Source organism: Eumetopias jubatus, unplaced genomic scaffold (genome assembly GCF_037043125.1).
Source record: "Eumetopias jubatus isolate StellerSeaLion01/CBP00866 unplaced genomic scaffold, mEumJub1_p1.0 scaffold_3, whole genome shotgun sequence".
In the NCBI taxonomy this organism is placed as follows: domain Eukaryota; kingdom Metazoa; phylum Chordata; class Mammalia; order Carnivora; family Otariidae; genus Eumetopias; species Eumetopias jubatus.
The window spans coordinates 3,705,400-3,723,870 of NW_028274809.1; the positions used below are offsets into that span (position 1 = coordinate 3,705,400).

General features: G+C 62.2%; 1 protein-coding gene across 1 annotated transcript; it reads right to left on the reverse strand.

Moving 5' to 3' along the window:
- Positions 1-2,835: 2,835 nt before the first annotated feature.
- Positions 2,836-11,419, reverse strand: KLHL30 (kelch like family member 30). Its single transcript, XM_028105017.1, has 7 exons — positions 10,646-11,419; positions 9,189-9,324; positions 7,212-7,298; positions 6,538-6,693; positions 5,313-5,501; positions 4,550-4,695; positions 2,836-3,087 (listed from the first exon to the last, which is right to left on the reverse strand). The coding sequence occupies exons 1-7, from the start codon at positions 11,417-11,419 to the stop codon at positions 2,836-2,838; spliced, it is 1,740 nt and encodes a 579-aa protein (XP_027960818.1).
- Between the last annotated feature and the right edge of the window lie 7,052 nt (positions 11,420-18,471).

The following is an 18,471-nucleotide window of genomic DNA, read 5'->3' on the forward strand; positions in this document are numbered from 1 at the left end:
TGAAACTCCTACTTTCCCCTGGGCCAACTGGTCAACCAGCCAACTGGAACCGTGGTCTGAATTGACGACAGTGAACTGTCTTTTTATCAGTTCGTTTATTACAGATATTCACATGGGACTGTCAACTGCTTGATTCCAGCAATCACTGTCCCTTCCTAGTACAAGGAAGATGCTCAGTAATCAAAGGGTCTTGTCTGGGGGCGTACAGGAAAACCCATGTCCTTTGGAACTAACTGGCTTGAAGCATCCGGGACCCTGGTGCATCGGGGAACCACAGGGAGCTGAGCCTGACTTGGCTGCATTGGGCCTGGCTCCCGAGGGCACTGTACGGCACTCTCTGGCCACCAAAGTCTGAGTTCTGCTGGGGGGTCTCAGTTTACCCAACATTGTGAGAAAGACAACATGCACCCCCATGGCAGACATGAGCTCTTTGGGGCTGGGCAGGTGGTCTCACCCCTGTGGGCCTGAGAGTTCGGTGGACTTTTGCACGTGCTCCAAGGTTATCCATTCTCCTTTCTAGAAACCCATACTAGCCCCCAAACCAGGGGCCTTTGATAAGGGAAGAGGATGGCTTGGGTCCCTCCACAGACATTCCTTGTGCGAATGTCCATGGGTGTCTGTCTTCCATGAGAATCCACTGAGTGTCCAGTTAGTGTGGTAGAAGTCTTCCATTTGTCCATCCTGGTGCCCTGCCCACTCTTCTCCACCTGCTCTCTGCCAATGGCCGTTCTCCCTCGGATTCTGTTTGGGTCTGGCCAGTGGGAGACACCAGCAGGAGACTAGGGGGCAGGAAAGAGAGTGAGGTTGGGGCGTCTATTCTGCCACTTCATCCCCACTGGGCCACAGGCGATAGTGGCCCAGGCTGTGTTCCTTTAGCAAAGGCCCCAGGTCCTTGGCACCCTCTCCCTCCTGCTCTCTGTCTGGAGGCTGCATCTGCTCCTTCCCATGCAGAGGGGCAGAAAGCTGGCAACAGCTCCCCACTGTTGCTAGGTTCCCCACTGGGAGCCTCTTCAGCCCTCGCTGAATTCCCTCTACCTGCCCACACCTTGGAAGTAGCCCTTTGTTAGACTGCCCTCTGTTACTCAATTTCAGGGTTCTTCTGTTTCCTCCCAGGACCCTGAAGGACACAATTGGCCTGATCTAGGTGCCCCTGAATAGGGGCGGCTCAGCGGATCAAATGAGGGGCAGTTTGGCACCTAAAGGTTGAGGACCAGGCCCTGGAGTGGGCTGTGCTTCTCCCACCCCCAGACGCTGCCCCCCCCCCCGCCATTGCCGTGAGGTGTGCAGGAGCAGAAGCAGGCCTTATTCGAGAATACCACCCTTCCAACCCGCTCGTGATAAAAGAAGTCCATTCAACATGTTGAGTCTTTGTTTTGAAACAATGTTTGGCTGAGTACCTTCAGTAACTGTTTAGAAAACATTGCAGAGGATTTTTCATAGGGAAAGGTTCAGGGATCCCAGAAACCGTCATCTTCATGTTCATCCACTCCACCAGCTGACTAGGTGGCCTCAGATCTGGAGCTCTTGCTCCTTTGGAAGCAGATGCCCAGGAGGCCCTGCTCTGTCTAAGCCCCGGGGGGCAAATGCAATCATCCCACAGGAAACGGGCATGAGGCTTCAGGTCTGGGAGCAAGGTGGACGTCAGGGGACCTAGGGATTCCTTCCTCAGAGCCCAGGGATGCCAGAGGACTCTCTGGTCCCCAGGGGGTTTCAAAGAAGAGCCTTCAAGGAGAGGAAACTCAGTCCAGAGGGAGGCGGGAGCTCCTGAGGCCCCAGACGGTCAGTGCCAGGGCTGGAGCCAGGCTGGACCTAGGACCCTCAACTTGTAGCCCCGTGTGCCACAATGAAGTTCGCAACAAAGGGGGAGGGCCACTTAGCACCAGTAAGAGTCCTTCAGTGGGATACCTTGTTAAGGACCAGTGAGAAGGAGTGGGGGGGTGTTGTACCAGTTCTCCATGGGACCCCAGTCAGACTCAGGGGGTGTGGGGGCAGCCCCGAGACACCATGAGTCACACTGCGTGCTGGTAGGGGAGCCCATTGGGCGCTACCCTTGTTTAGGAGGCCACCTGGGAGCGAGGCACCAACGCGCCCAAGAGGCATCCCCAGAAATCCCTGCAGGACCGCACCCTCTCCCCTCATGGGCCCACTGCTGGGGATTTTCATTCTTGCATTGGAGAAAACCACCCTAAGAAACAGGCGAGATCCTGGCCAGAGAGCATGCCTTCTGCTCACCTCCCTGGGAAGGCTTTGTTCACCCTCTCGCCCCTCAACCCCCACACAGACAGCGGACCCTCTCTCTTGACCCCACGCCCTGCCTCCTTCCTTCCCAGTGCATAATGGACGTGGAGCCTGAGGCCCAGAGAGAGGCAGCTGCCGGCTGCGGTCACACAGCTGAGGGCCAGGCAGCAGCAGGCTTGCAGAGGCCTGGTGCCCACGTACCCCAGGACCTTTGCTCTCTGATGCAGCTTCCTGGGCCACTCCTCCCTTGTGCAACACCTTCAGAAGCCACGGGTAGGACACCTAGCTGGGGACGGCCACCATTCGGGGTGCTGTCTCAGTGCGACCCCCAGGGCCCCTTGGCTGCTGTGTCTGAGGCCTTAGACCCGCCGTGGGCAGGAGAGTGGCTTCTCCCCTCCGTGCGGGTGGCCGGAGTCCAAGCCCTCACTGCGGCTCCATGCAGTTAGTGAGGTGGCTGTGGGGACCCAGGCTGTGTCGTCTGATGTCCCTGGTGGCCCAAGCCCAGCACCTAGTGAACAAACAAGCACAACCCCAAGGGGGGCCATCCCTCGGGGTCGGGGCACAGCCGGGCCCTGCCCCCGTGTGACGAGGAGCTGCTCAGGGCTCCTGGGCCGGGCTGAAGGGCTGAGTCCACTTGGACACGTCTAGAAAGACCGTAGAGGCCCCGTGGTAGAGCCAGAGGCGGGGCAGGGAGCCATGGCGGGTCCAGGTGTCACGCCCACGGTCGTAGGCCTCCATCTCCACGTGGTAGTCGCCGTCCATGCCCTGCCAGCGGCCACCGGTCACATACAGCGTGTCGCCCAGCGGCACCAGCGCACCATTCTCGTGCAGGCTGTGCAGAGGCTGCACCTGTGGGCACGCAGCGGTCAGGGCCCCGTGGGCAGGGGCGGGGGACACGCAGAGAGGACAGCCAGCGCCCTGTCCTGTTCCTTGGACCTCACCCAGGCTCCCTGTGGCTCCCCCCCAGGACCCTTCAGGCTGTGTCCCTTTACTGGGGAGACCCCAGTGCTCTCCCCTCTGGCCCACATCTCCCAGGACCACGTTTCCAGGCCCCTTGTTCTCCCAGGCCCAGTTCAGTCATATGTGAAGTCAAGGTGTCAGACGGGCTGGGGGGCATGGAAGCCTGGGCCTGGAGATGCCTCCCGGGGCAAGTTCTGGGCCGGGCCTCTGATTCATGGTTGCTCTCTTGGAGGGGACAGACGTGGCCTCAGCTCTGACCGACACACACACACACACACACACACACACACACACACACGAGGGGCCGTTCGTGCCATGGGGAGCCTCACTTTGCCCCCGTACCTCCTGCCTTGGCCCATGGCCTGGGCTGGGGCTGTGAGGTGAGAGCCAGAGGCCAGAGAGAGATGTGGATCCTTCTGGAAGAGCGCAGCGTGCGTGGGAAGGAGGAGGCCTGTCTATGGCCTGCACATGAAGGCAGTCATGGGCAGCCAGCCCCCCTCCCCTCAGGCCTGGAGAGGGCAAAGTGGAGCCCCTCATGGCTGGGATGCCTCCCAGAGCAGCGGCATGGGCCCTGCCGAGGCCTGGCTGTGGCCCAGCTGGGAGGGCCCAGAAAGAAAGAGCCGGCCTGGCAGGGCCCACCCTGCACCTGTCCTGCCACGGTAATGGGAGCCTCCAGTCAGCTGGGCGCTGATGCCAGGGGACAGCTGCAGGCGGCAGGATGGCAGAGGCCCCGCTGTGGGCCAGCTGGCCAGGGCCAGGGTGAGGGCAGGGAACAGTCCACCTCCTCTGGCCTCCAGGAACTGAGACTCTTAGGGCAGGTGGGGCGGGCCCGGGGTGTCGGGCTAGTGCTGAGGCCACAGTTGTGGGCACTGGGCACCATTCTTCCTCTTTCTCCAGAAGAAGCACAGAGAAAGACTAAGGCTTGAGACGCCCAGCGCTGCTCAAGGCGGCAGAAGTGATAGTGAGGAGGGAAATGGGGCACCAAGGAGCTGGTTGCTCCCACCCTCCCCACAGCCAAGGGGTTCCTTTCCCTGCTCAGCCAACCCCACGGCCGGGAGACGCTCTCCGGGGCCTGGCCAACACCAGGCTGTCCCTGCAACACTCTGGGCTGAGCCTGGTTTTGCTCCCGGAGGAGAACAGACCACCCCGTGCCGGCGCAGAGCACCACGGTGACCAGGAGCCCCCGGTCCTTGGCTCTCCCGTCCTCGCCGGGGCTCCACCCGGGCTCTGGGCCTCATCAGTCCCTTCACTGTGGTGACATCCCAGGCCCCACTATGCCCAGGCCGGCTCTCTGCGGTGTCAGGGGTCCCGGTTGTGGGGTGTCGCCCTGGGAGGCGAGGCCGAGACCCACCTTCTGCCACAGGTTGGCCCCGGGGTCGTACACGTAGACCTTCTTGGTGTTGTCGCCGACCAGGTAGAGGGCCCCCCGCAGCGCGGCACAGCGTGGCGAGGACAGGTACTTGGGGAGGAAGGGCGAGGTGATCACGTGCCATGCGTCTGTGGGGACAGCGCACCAGGCCCACCCTCACCAGGGGGCCTCTGCCTCTTTCCCGCCCGTCGGCCGGGTCGGGGGACTGGGGTCCCCACCTGACCCTGGGTTCTGCCGGTCTCCCATGGGACCCTCACACCCACCCTGCGAAATGGGTTCTGTGATCATCACCATCCAGAGGATGAGAAGGGGAGAGGGGGGAGAGACAGGGCAGGAAGGTCAGCGAGCTGGGGAGAGCCCCCCTGGAGCCCCAACCCTGGCACGGAGTCCGGAGCCAAAGCTGGCGTCCACCAGGACTTGCAGGCCTGGGCCCCTGCTCCTGGCCCGTGGGGCCGGTTCCAGGCAGACGTCGCAGCCAGGCAGCTTCGGGACCCGGAGGTGGGCTCCCCGTCCCCTGCCCCAGGCACCCCGCCACCAGCCCTGGTTCCCTGCCCCCTGGGCCCCTGCCTTCCTCCACCGCCTCGTCCACCTCTGATGGCGCTGTGGCCATTTGTGAGAGGCCTGTGGCGGCCCGCTCCCTGCCCCCCCATCCCCCGGGCCCCCATCGTCCGCTCGCTGAGGCTACCCGCCCACGTCCCCGGGCACCCAGCCCCACGTCGGGAGGGCGTGGCGGCCGTGCCCCCACCTGTGATAGGGTTGTAGCTCTGCAGAGCCAGAGGGTTGTACTTGCAGGCGCGGGACCCCACCAGGTACAGCCGGCCCCCGCAGCTGGCCGCCGAGAAGTTGCTGACGTACTTGAGGGCGGGGCTGCCGGGGGTCCAGGCGTCCGTGTAGGGGTCATAGCTCTCCACCTCCACCGCGTCCAGAGTGGTGCCTGTCGGGCGGGGGTGCGGGTCAGGGCCGCCAGGGGCCGGGGCAAGGGAGGGGCCCTGCACAGGCAGAGGCGGCAGCGAGCACCCTAGGAGGGGCGGGGAAGGGCAAGGGAAGGGAGGCCCACGAGGCTCGTGACTTACCCCTTCCACAGCGAGGGAACTGAGGCAAGGCCACCGGCCCGAGGCCACACCAGGGGCATGGGTGTGGGCAGCTGGGCCCAGGAACACTCGAGTCCACACTGCACGACAGGGGCCCCAGGGCCACGCCTAGGTGCCCCCACCGGCCTTGGGCTCAGGACCTTGTGTGTGCTCTCTGCTCTCAGCCCGGGCTTGGCAGCCATGGGGGCAAAAGGGGCTGCCCAGGGCAGGTGGGGCACCCAGCAGTGGCCTCACGGCCAGTCTGTCACCCACAGGGGCCTTGGGAAACTCTTGCTCAGCCACAGTCATTCTGTTTTTCAATATTTATCTGACCGTAAGTGTCCCTGGGGTGATGCTTGCCACAGCTCTGGGGTGTCAAGGGGATAAGGTGGGCCTCTCTGCTCCGGCTGGGGGCAGGGTGGGAGCAAAGGTGACAGCAAAGGGGGAACCACTGTGGGTCTCCTCACCCCAGGGACTCCATAGAGGGGGTGACCCTGAGCGGAGGGCTGAGCCCACGGTTCTGGGGACAGGAGCGTTCGGCTCTGCGGGCAGCTCAAGGCCCCAGCCCGCCCCGTCATTGCTCTGTTTTCAGAGTCCTTGCGGGAGCTGGCTATGGAGACTCATGCCTGAGCCTCACGCCAGGACATCCAGAGAGCAGGTGGCACAGCCTGGCCAGGCGCCCTGGTGGGGGGCTAGTTTATCCAGACGGCGAGCTCCTGAGGGCAGGAATGGGGGAGCATGCCTCTGCGGTCCCTGAGGCCGGGGGCGGTGCTCTCTGGTCCCTGGTGAGGGCATGGGGGTCGGGAGCCATTGTTGCGGGATTGAGAGGCTCCCAGAGGTGGCGAGGGGGCTGCAATGAGCAGGAGGCTGCCCCGGGGCAGGGGGACAGAGAGGCCTTACCGCCGATGGCATAGATCTCCCCGTTGAGCGCGGTGCTGGCGTGGTTGGTGCGGGCCTTCAGCATGGGTGCCACTGGCTTCCAGGTGGCCTCCTTCAGAGGGAAGCACCAGGCCTGGGTGGTTGACCAGGTGTCTGTCTTGGTGCCCCGGGAGCCACCTGTAGGAGAGGTTCTGTCCCCTCAGGCTGGGGTCTCCAGGCTAGTGGGGGCTGGGTACCGGGGGTCCTGCCTCCTTCTCCCCATGCCAGGCCCCCATGGTGCCAGACACTGGGCTGGGGGGTGGGACCGTAGACGGCACGGGTCCCTCCCTGCCCCGTAAACAAGGAGGACAAGATCCGTGGTTTCAGATCTTCGTCAGTGGTGATGGTTTCCCCAACCAAACTGTATACGGGCCCCCAAGTTCTCAGATACAAAAGAGCAGGGTGACCCCGCCTGCCCGTCACACAGCTCCTACGGGGCAGGCCCTGGCTGAGGGAGCCTAGCGAGTCCACCCCGGCTTTCCATGGCAGAACACAGAATGGTTCCCTGTGCCCAAGTGTGGACCCGTGGATTTTAAATGTCCTTGTTTTCACATCACAGAAATGTCTGGAAGAGTCCTGCCTGAGCCGGAGGGGACAGCTGATTCTCGGTGGCGTCACAGTGATCAGCTCCCCGGACGGCGCTGCCGGGAACCCACCTGTGACATAGACAGTGTTGTTCAGCACGGCCAGGGAGAAGCCCCACTTGTGGTAGTCGGGGAAGTCCGGGAGCGCCATCCACCTCTCTGGCCGAGAGAGAGAGAGAGAGAGAGAGAGAGAGAGAGAGAGAGAGAGGCAGAGGGTCAGGGTGGCTGAGCTCGCTGCTGGGGCCTCCCCTTGCCCCTCAGCGCCTCTTCCCACGCGGGTGCAGGGTGTTCCCTCACTGCAGAGGAGCAAGGGGCCGGACTCGGCTGGCCACAGTTGGGGGGTGGGGTGACATCCCGGCTGCTCCACGTGCCCCTGCCGGGTCTGGCTGCCAGCGGTCCCCACCTCCCCACGCCGCCCCCCGGAGCCCGGCATGCAGACCGGACACAGGACTGCGCCCAGGGTGTGCGGGGAGGTGGCCTGGGCTCTGGGGGCCGGAGGTGACCTCACTGACCCAAAGGGATCTTTTGGCTCCTGGGTTGGGTCCCATCTCTCAGATAGGGTAATGGGTTAAAGGGCCTGACCTCTGGTCCCTAGTGGGTTAGAACACGAACATCATTCATTCACTCGTTCCTCATCCATCATTCATTTCTTCGCCCTGAGCACCCTCTGTGCTGCGTGCAGCCATGGGCATGCAGGGGTCACACAGGGCATGACAGGGGCCCTGCAGCACCCAGGGCAAGTCCAGACCCCCACTGTCATGTACCATGTGGCCCTGGTGACCCATGACCTCAGTTTCGTCCTCCATCGAGGGGGGTAGCTCCCACCTCACTGGGAGGTGCAGGGGGAGGGGTACAGATGACCCGCATCTGTCACGGGGCCACTACTCCATCAGCGAACCTGAGGATTATTGTCACTACGGCGAGGGACAGAGTCATGCACCCAACTTGGGCCACATTCAAGGAGCTACCCGAGGGTAAACTGAGACAAGAGATGAGAAAATGTTTGAAAAAATAAAAACGAGAATCTATGTGGGAGTGTCCAAGCCAACAGACACATTTTGGGTGCTCATGGAAGGCCGTGAGGAAGACCCAGGCCTCGGGGAGGTCCCCCTGGGAAGATTCTGTGTACCATTTGCGACCATCTTTAGGCCATGCAGAACTCCGGCCTTGCTGGACACCTGCCCTCTGGGCAGGGACTGCGTGTCCCCCTGACTCATGTCTGTGTCACCCCAGGGTGGGGACGGCCCGGCGGTCACCAGGCCTTTGCCTGCCAGCATGCCCCTGCTGTCCTCCCCTTGGGGGTGGAGGGACAGCTGTTCCCGGGTGCAGCCAGCAGAGCTCATCTCCTGACGTCAGCCCCCAAATCCCCTCGTCAGCCCCCGACCTGGGACAGCCGGCCTCACGCTTCCCGGAGCCCGCCAGCCGCTGACGCCATGGGGGTGGCTGGTGACTGGCCCAGTGGGCCCGGGACACCTGCCAACACTCCTCAGAGCTTTCAGAAGAGCTTCCCAGGGCCAATGTGGCCCCTCCAGAGACCCTGCTGCCCTCCCACCCCTCCCCCTTTCCCGGGAGACCCTGTGATGGGGCCCCAGGCAGGAGAGGCCCCGTCCATGCCCGTCGGGTCCGCATCCCAGCTATGTGAGGAGCCCCGTCCACAGACGAGGAACAGGTTTGGGGCGGTGAAGTGAGCGGCTCAAAAGCTGGAATTAGAACCCTGTTTGAGCTGACCTAGACCCTGTGCTCCTACCGTCCAGGCCACTGCACCCCAGCTCCCTGTTCTCTCCTTGGGGCCAAGGTTCCGTTGGGCACGCAGGGCGTTTTGGGCAGCAGAACCCTTTACCCTGGGCTCCAGGGCCCAAAAAGGTCAAAGCTGGGGGCTGTGACTGGAGGGTGAGGGGGCCACCGTGCCCCGGCTGGCAGCCTCCCCTCCCCCTGCGCTGGCCTCTAGGGTCTCCTGCAGCCCCCCTCCCTGTGAGCACCTCACTCCCTCCAGCTGCACGGCAACACGAGGGGCTCGCGGGCCGCAGAGACGGCGTGAGGGCTACTCACTGGCCTTGCTGTTGTAGAAGGCGAAGTTCCTGGGGTGCGGGGCGGGCTCCTCGGCGCCCTCCTCCTCCTCCTCCAGGGCCCGCCCGCCCACCACCACCAGCACCTCCTCCAGCTTCTGCGGGAGGGCGAGCAGTGCCTGTGGGGCAGGAAGGCTGCGTTAGAGGGGCAGGCCCCGGTATTCCCCGTGCAAGGCGAAGGGCGGGCAGCGGCAGGCCTCGGGGGCATTCTCGGGGGCGGGGCTTTGGTGGAGCAGCTGTGTGCGCACGCATGGGGTGCTGTGAGCATGTGTGTGTGCACGCACGTGTGTGCACATGTGTCTGTGTGAGCACGCGCGCGTGCGCGCGTGTGTGTGTGTGTGCGCGCGCGCCGTGGCTGTGTGGGGCCAGGCATGGCGGCAAACGCTCAGGACGGGAAGAGATGGGGCAGCAGGTGCATGTATGCCCCAAACCTGACCGCTGTTCCCTCCCAGCAGTCCCCACGTGCCTTCCAGAGGCGTCCCCCCGTACCCATCTTTGGAACCAACCCCAACTCTGTCCCCAGTACCCTCCCCTGGGCCAGCATGCGGCGTGCCGAACTCGGATGGCCCCGGCTGGGCGGGAAACGCCGGGAGCGTTCCACTCTGGTTGGCAAGTGGCCATTGCTCCGAGCTCCCAGGCCCCCGGGGCTCCCCTGCGTCTCTGGCCCCTCCCGCAGGAGGCCTGCACCTCCCACAGCAGCAATTCCAAGGTGACCGCCTGGCGGGACAGGGCCGGCACCGGGCCGGCCCACTGTGCCTGGCAGTGCCGGACAACAGCACGGGGTAGCGCTTTTGCCACCTCACACCCTGACCCTGGCCTGAGCTGAGTCCCCAGGCCTGGCACCTGAGGGCTCCTCCAGGCAGGGCCTGGATCAGGCTGCCCAGCCACGGACAGATTCATCGGGTCTGTGTCTGTCACATCGGGTCTGGAGCTGCCCTGCCTGCCATGCTCATCGCGCACCCTGTGAACGCTCGAGCAGGTTCCTGAGGGGCAGGTGGCCTGCAGCACTCTTGGCCTGTGCACAAGCTGTGCCACCTTCCTGGACCGTATTCCCTCCTGCCGAGCTCCTAGCCCTCTTCTAAGGTCCAGCTAAGAGGCTGCCTCCTCCGGAGACCCCCCCCCCGACTGGCCACCTTGCCCAGGATGCCCCCAGCCCAGCTTTGGCCTTTCTCACGCTGCCTTCGGTCTGTTTCCAGGTTTGTCCACACTGAGCTGTGCGCTCTGACCGGACTCGGACAGTCACTTCTGGGTTGCCCTTCCCCTCTCATCCAGGGTGTGGGACACACAGGGGCACCGGGGATGAATCATGATGCCCTCACAGGTAATCAGCCCAAGACAGGTAGAGCTGTAAGGCCCAGGGCATCGGGGATAGGCACACTCTACTCTCCATCCCCGTGCAGGTCGGGGTCTCCCGGGCTCCCCTCCTCGCCCCTTGCTCACCTCATCGCGGCCCTGCGACAGGGCCACCCGGCACGCCTCTGACTCCTGGATCAGTGGCTCGGTGGCCAGCAGCCGCTGCACACAGGGTCTGGGCACGGCGTCCAGGCGCACCAGGCCAAGCAGCTCGGGGAGGTGGACGGCCCGGGCCGGCGGGTCATGGCGCACCCAGCGCAGCAGGGCCTCCAGCCGGCTCTGCTCCGGCTGCACCTGCAGCAGCTCACCAGCCAGACAGGTGGCCAGCCGGTCCTGGGGCAGCTGCAGGAACTCGTCCTCCTGGGCCACCGCCTCGAAGTTCTCCCGCAGGAAGGCCCAGGCCTTGGCAGCCACGCCCAACAGCCCCTGCTGCTCCCCAAACTCACAGATGCCCAGGCAGTTGGTGGCGTCCAGCTGCTGCTGCAGGTAGCGGCCGCAGACCTTCTGCACGGCGGGGAAGTGCAGGCGGGCGGCCGTGCGGGTCAGCGCCTCCACGTTGCCCTGCGTGACGGTCAGCCGGCCCGTGTACACGAAGTCCACCAGCTGCCCCACCACGGCGGGCTCCACGTCCCGCAGCTCCACGCGTGCTGAGAAACTCTCCGCAAAGTCGCCCGCAAACATGGCATGGAAGTAGGGGCTGCTGAGCGCCAGGAGGCCGCGGTGGCAGGGCAGCTCCCGGCCCCCCACCAGCAGCGTGACGTCGGCCAGCTTGGGCTGCGAGCGCAGCCGCCGCAGGCCGTCCAGCATGTCCTGGGCGTGCGAGGGCAGGCAGAAATCCAGGTCGTCCACGTGCCGCACCATGGCCGCCAGCGCCGGCGTGGGGCCCCACAGCCCGCCCGCTCCGCAGAGGATGCCGACCGGCCGGGATCCTGGGGAGAGAAGGGGGCAGGGTCCGCCGGGCGGGGCACGGCTCCTCCACCCGAGTCGCCCATCCTTCCGTCCGGCCATCAGTCCTTTCCACCTTACACCAGCCCTGGCGGAGCATCATAGCCATGCCAAGGGCCTCGCCCAGCCCCGGCGCCCTGTGCCGTGGGCTCAGTGTTAGTCCCGTCTTACAGTGAGAAGGCTGAGGCTCGGAGGGGGCTGGAGACCTACCCCTGGCCAGGTAATTGGGGCAGAGCGAAGCCGGCACGAAAACCACACCTGGCCCCCTCCACAGCTCTGGGCTGCACAGAGCAGACCTTCTGGAGCCTGGGGATCTCTGTGGCCCCCCACCTCCAAATGGATTCCTCTGCTCCTGGATCTGACCTTGTTGGGGAGGATGATGAGGGCCTTTGGAAGCTTTCCTGCCCCACTGATCCATGTAACTGCCCACAGTTACATGGAGCCTCGGGCTGCCATAACCTTGCTGGGTGACCTTGGTCCCAATTTTCTCAACTGCAGACCCAGAGGCTGGCGGGGAAAGGGGCTCTGTGGTCACAGTGCTCCCCACGGGCCAGGCCGTGTCTCGAGGGTGCCGGGGGCCCTCCTCACATGGGCTGCACGACAACCCTGTGAGGTGGGTGCTGTCAGAGTCCTCGTGAAGGGGGGAACCACAAGCACGTCACCTGTCCAACATCACACAGCTAGGACGTGGGGGAGCCAGGCTTGGGGCCCCTGCGCCGAACCCCCAGGTTACAGGTCCCTGGGTGTAAGTTGCTAAAGACAAATACGACTAAGGGGAAATCTCTGGACAGCGATTTCGAATCAGTGTTCATGTCATTGGATTCAGCAAATCCACCTCTGGCTTATTTAATTATGTGCATATTCATTTATGTACTCCTGACATTTTACCCCAAGAAAGCTGCCCCAAATTTCACCCAACCTACCTACCGCCGACCGCTAAAAAAAGCTGCACCCCGGGGACATGGTCTGTCCACCGGGGGGCGCCCTCCAGAGCCGTCAAAGGGAAGGAAAAGGGCCCTCGGGCCACGGGGACCAAACCCTTGGTGAAATAAGTGGATCAAAATAACAAAGCCCTGAAAAGAGAACCGTGAACTGTGGGTGCCAAGGGGCAGGGAGGGCACTGCTGAGCTGTGGCGCCGGAAGCGGGAGCTTAGGCAGCACCCCCACCCCTTTCCCGCCCCGCCCCGCCCCACCGGCGCCCCTACAGAGCAGGGCAGTACCCAGGGAGCCCCGCCAGGACAGGACAGGTCAGGGGCCCTGGCCAGCATCCCTCCTGCCCGACCCCCTCCCCGGGAGGCCCTCTGGCCGAGTGAGGACAAAAGATGAGCCCAAGGCCACTGCCCCCAGGCCTCACATTCCTGTCCACCCTGGGTTCCCCGTAGCCAGGCCCTCCAGCCCTGGGGGCCGGTGGACAGGGTGCCCACCCACCTTCTCATGGGGCCTCAGCTGTGTCTGCTGACACCTGCCACCCTCAGGTCCCAGAACCAACGGGGTGGGGGCTTCCGGAGACTCTCAGAGCCTCAGCCTGGTGCCTGTCCAGGCCAGCAGTGAGGAAGGCTCCAGTGGGCAGGACACAAAGGGCCTGAAGCCAGCAGTGGCCGGGCACTGGACACTGGGGTCCCGGCTGCGGCTGGAGGGTGTGGTCCGGCCTCCCTGTTGCCCGCCTCTCCAGCCAGGACACCAAGGGCAGTGTGCCGGCTGAGCCCTCACCATACCCAAGGGGGCCCATCTTGACTGGGGCTGGGGGCTCTGTGTCCAAACACCCAGCGGTGTGATCTCTATGCCCCGCAGGTTATCCTACCATAACCTGACCTCCCCTGCAGCTCCCTGCCCCAAATCCCACCTCCCGTTCCCCGATGCCCATACTCCAGAGCTCCTGGGACCCTACCTCTCAGTCGGTCCCGGGACCTTGGAGAACTCAGGCCGGAGAATAGGGCTTCCCAGCCAGCGAGGGGCACGGAGGGCCTGCTGGGCTGGGCTGGGCTGGGCACCACGTGGGGACGGACAGAAGGGTATTTTTAGCACTGTCTGCACTGGGAGGGAGTGGGGGAGGGAGAGAGGTGATGCTCCTCCCAGGCTGTCTGCTCTGAAAGCCCACACGGGCCACATCAGGAAGGCTGAGGTCTCATGGAGCCCAGGGACCAGAACGGACAGCAGGAAGCATTCCAGGGGGGACAGCGGAGCCTGGGCTGGAGACTCAGTGGGGGTGTGGAAGACCCATCTCAGGGCCTGGGTGTCAGTAGGGCCTGACGGGCACTCGCTTCTCTGATGGTCATTGACAGGTACCCAAGTGGCCTTTTGTTCATCTGTCAACCGGGGAAAGTGACTATCACAAGGAAATGCAGATTGGTGAGCAAAGGCTTTCAAAACTTGGGGTCCGCGGTGGTGGTTGGGAAGCCTTTGGTGGTTAGAGCGGTGCCCAGAGAGGTAAGGAGGCATCCCTGAGTGCTTCGCCGGGCTGGCGACAGGGACACTGGATCCCGAGGCTCCCGGTCACAGCGTGGCTTCGGCCCTGGGGCAGCCCTGGCGTCCTCACTCGTCGTGAGAGCCAGAGGTAGCAAAGAAATAGGGTCATCTAAAAATACAGCAGTGGCGGCCTGCAGCCTCCCCCGCAGCTCTGGGTTCACAGTGGTCACAGGGGAAGCCCTCACAGCTGGACCCGGGCCCCAGAGCGGGGGGGGGGGGGGTCTCTGGACATCTCTTCTGCCAACGGTCAGAGCAAAGCTTCCCAGCCGAGGACGTGCGTGTGCACCTGCAGCCTGGGGAGCCCAGGTGAGGGCCTCCACCTGTCGCCCCTCCTTCCGTCACCCGCGTGGGCCTTGCTAATGCCACCATTCCCCAGTCTGGAGGGCCGGGGAGGGCCGAGTCTGATGAAGGCCTCCGGATGCCCCTCCCCCAAGAGACTGGCCTGATACAGTTCCAGTGCGGGGAGGCTCCCGGGGCGACAGCCCCCACTCCTGGCAAAGTTAGGTGATTTCTCAAGGGTATCGGGATATCATGACAGCTTAGGTCCTGGACAGGTGACCCCTGTCTGGCCATCATAGCCGCTGGTCCTGCTCCCTACAGGATGGCTGTGAGCTCGGAGCCACAATTCTGCTCTCACGGTGTGTGCGGTCTGGTTAGAACTCAGTCCTTACAGGGGCACCTGGGTGGCTCAGTCGTTAAGCGTCTGCCTTCGGCTCAGGTCGTGATGCCGGGGTCCTGGGATCGAGCCCCGCATCGGGCTCCCTGCTCCGCGGGAAGCCTGCTTCTCCCTCCCCCACTCCCCCTGCTTGTGTTCCCTCTCTCGCTGTCTCTCTCTCTCTCTGTCAAATAAATAAAATCTTAGAAAAAGAAAAAGAACTGTCCTTACACAGATGGCGTCCACGACTGACTGATGACGAGTTTACAAGGTGCTTCCAAACTCTGCTCACTCGTGCTTCCTGATTCCATGCTGCCCTCCTCAGCCCTGCCCAGCTCGGTCAGAGCCCAGCTCATCCCTTCCCAGTCTGCCCAGTTCAGCCCAGGCCAGCCCAGCCCAGCCCAGCTCAGCCCAGTTTAGCCCAGTTCAGCCCAGTTCAGCCCACTCCAGCCCAGCCCAGCCCAGCTCAGTTCAGCCCAGTTCAGCTCAGTTCAGCCCAGCCCAGCCCAGCCCCCAGCTCAGTTCAGCCCAGTTCAGCCCAGCCCAGTTCAGCCCACTCTAGCCCAGCCCAGCCCAGCCCAGCCCAGTTCAGCCCACTCTAGCCCAGCTCAGCCCAGTTCAGCCCACTCCAGCCCAGCCCAGCTCAGTTGAGTCCAGTCCAGCCTGCCCAGTCCAGCCTAGCCCTGCCCAGCCCCACCCACCCCAGACGACCCATACCAGCCCTGCCCAGCCCAGCTCAGTTCAGTCCAACCTGCCCAGCTCAGCCCAGTTCAGTCCAGTTCAGCTCCACCCAGCCCAGCCTGCCCAGTTCAGCCCAGCCCAGCTCAGCCCAGTTCAGCCCAGCTCAGTTCAGCCCAGCTCAGCCCAGCCCAGCCCCTGCTTCAGATAGTCCCAGGATCTCCCTGCTAGCCTTCAGCATCAGCCTCATGTGGTCGCAGAGGGAAGGGGGATGCTCATGGACGTCTCCAGCTCTCACTTATCCAGGACCACCCTGGGGAAGCCACTAGAGGGGGAACAGAGGCGTCATTCCTGCTCCTGTGCTTGTAGCCAGAACACAAAGGGTTAATGTGTACCAAGCCGAGGCTCTGGAGGAAAGAGGACAGGGTGTTCTGATGGCAGGCCCCTGTCACCCGGAGCTGCCTCCCCTGGAGGCCTAACGGAGCCGACCTAGTGCCTCACATGACTAGTCAGTTTGGGAAACTAGATACCAGGCGCTGGAAACAGATCTTTACCAACAGATTGCTACGGAGTGGTGCAGTCTTTAAAAATATGCTGCTTGTTTCTTCTCATGATGATAAAAATAACACATGTTCATTTGTGGAGCATTTGGAAAACACAGGAAAATATGAAGCAGAGCAATCCGACCAGCAGAAGACAATCCCCGTGAACCCACGGGACTCTCCCCTCCGGTCTTCCCCGCGTCAACGTGCGGATGGCGGTGGGGGTGTTTGCGCATCCTATTTTATCGTTTTATATTACAATCCCAGCGTTTCTGTTGCCATCGGTCTTTGAAAATATGATCTTCGATTTCATCATACTGTGAACGTATCACACTTTAAGAATTCGAAGGGACATCCAGTCACTCCTATTAATGGACATTTGGGTCGTGTCATTTTGGACTATGAGAAATGATACGGTGCCATCTCTGTGATTCAGAGTCAGAGGGTGAAGTCCCCAAGTTAGAGTGTGTGCTCATCTCTACAGCTTGATGCACCTTCCGGAGGGCAGGCTGGCATGGCCACTGGGGCGCTTCCTCCAGCAGGAGGGCACCTGCAGGTGGCCAGGCCATCTGGCGCCCCTGACCTGCCCAGCCCCTCCTTGGGGGTCTTAGAGCTTTGCCTGCTTCCAGCATCTCTTATTCCATCTGGGATTTTGGGGGGGCAGGGGCTGCCCTAACGTCCTGCTCCCCCACCCTCAGATAGTTTACCAACACTCTGGGGACTACTATTGACCATTCCTTCTTTCCCCCGTGGATTTGCTGTGGCGTCTTTGTCTTAGGGCAATGTTTTCTGTGTGAAGTATCTCAGCTTTCTCTGTTCTGGTCTGTTGATTTGAGCGAAAGGTATTTTGGGGTCAGAACCACCTGGTTTGATGGACTACTGCTCTACAATTATGAGTCTTCATATCTAAAATGACTCTTCCACTTTAATCTTGTTCGCTGTATTAGTTATCTGTTGCTGCACGACAAATGACCCCCAAATCTAGTGTCTTCTAAGATTTTATTTATTTATTTGAGAGAGAGAGTGAGAGCTAGAGAGATCACAGAGGCAGAGGGAGAAGCAGACTCACTGCTGAGCGGGGAGCCTGGCGTAGGGCTCGATCCCAGGACCCTGGGATCATGACCTGAGCCAAAGGCAGACGCTTAACTGACTGAGCCACCCGGGTGCCCCCGAAATCTAGTGTCTTAAAACAACAAACACTTGTGATCTCACGCAGTTTCCTGGCTCTGGGAGCACTTTAGCAGGGGTTCTGCCTCAGGATCTGTCCTTAGTTGGCACCAAAGGGTCTGGCCATCATCTGACGGCCAGACTGGGGTGGGAGGTCTCACTTCTCCCCACACGGGCCTCTCTTACAAGGGCTGCTTCCAGCATGGCCCCGGACTTTCCCCAGAGCTAAGGGAGCGGCGAAGATGAGAGCCTTTACTACCTACTTGGAAGAGAGAGCCGTCTCTTCTGCCATATTCTGCCGTACAATGCAGGAAGGGCACACAGGATGCGCTATGGGGACGGGGTCCCAGGAGGACTTCTTGGAGGCCAGCCTCACAGCTGTCCTTGTTCACTGTTCCTTTCAAATGAACTTCAGAGTCATTTAAAAAAAGAAGGAAGGGGGCGCCTGGGTGGCTCAGTCAGTTAAGCGTCTGCCTTTGGCTCGGGTCATGATCCTGGGGTGCTAGGATCGAGGCCCGCGTCAGGCTCCCTGCTCCGCGGGTAGTCTGCTTCGCCCTCTGCCCCTCCCCCCCACTTGTGGGCTCTAGCTCTCTCTCTCTCTCTCCAATAAATACATAAAAATTAAAAAAAAAAAAGAAGGAAGAGACTGACTCTGCATTCAACCTATGCGTTGAGGTGCAAAGAGCTGCCTCGTTAGCCGTAATCATTCTAGTCATGAGGAAAAAGGTGATGTTCTTTCAGCACCTTTGGTACACCTTTATTTTCCTTCATCTTTGTCCAACACACATTTATGGGCCAGGGAGAAAGAGGGGGTTCCCTCTCTCCAGTATCTCTGGTATTTTGCCAGCTTGTTGGGGAGCTCCTGGGTTTGCACCATGAAAAAGATCACCTCACTGAAGTCTGCAGCTCCGGATGCCTATATATGGGCTATTGGGTTTTTGCCCACTGGACGACAGGCTTATAGGCACCAAACCGGCCTCAGAGCTGAGAATGTGGCCTTGCTGGGGTCAGCCTCTGACTCCTGCAGGAAACACCTGCTCCCTATAGGGGAGCTGCTAGTGAGCTGGGGCTTCCCAGGCCTCTAAGCACCAGAATCACCTGGAACGCCTTAGAAAAACACAGCTTTCCCAGCACCAGCCCCGGCAGAGGGGCTCAGAATCCCTGGGGCCGCCGCCCAGACCCCTGGGAAGCAGAGTCTGCAAAAGGGCATCTGCGGAGTCAGCTCTGAGTGCCCAGCAGAGCCTCCCTCTCCCTCCTCACCGGCCTCAAACCTGGGTCTGAGTCACCACCTCACCCCTCTTCTGGCAGTCCACCCTGACCCCAGAGCTTCCTGGAACCCAGGATGGTTGTTGGGGCGCCCCCTGCTGGCTTTGGTCCCACCCCACCCATGAGAAAGTCCCGAGGCCATGGAGGGACTTGCCCAAGGCCCCAGGGAGTGAGTAGGGACACCCCAAGTCAGG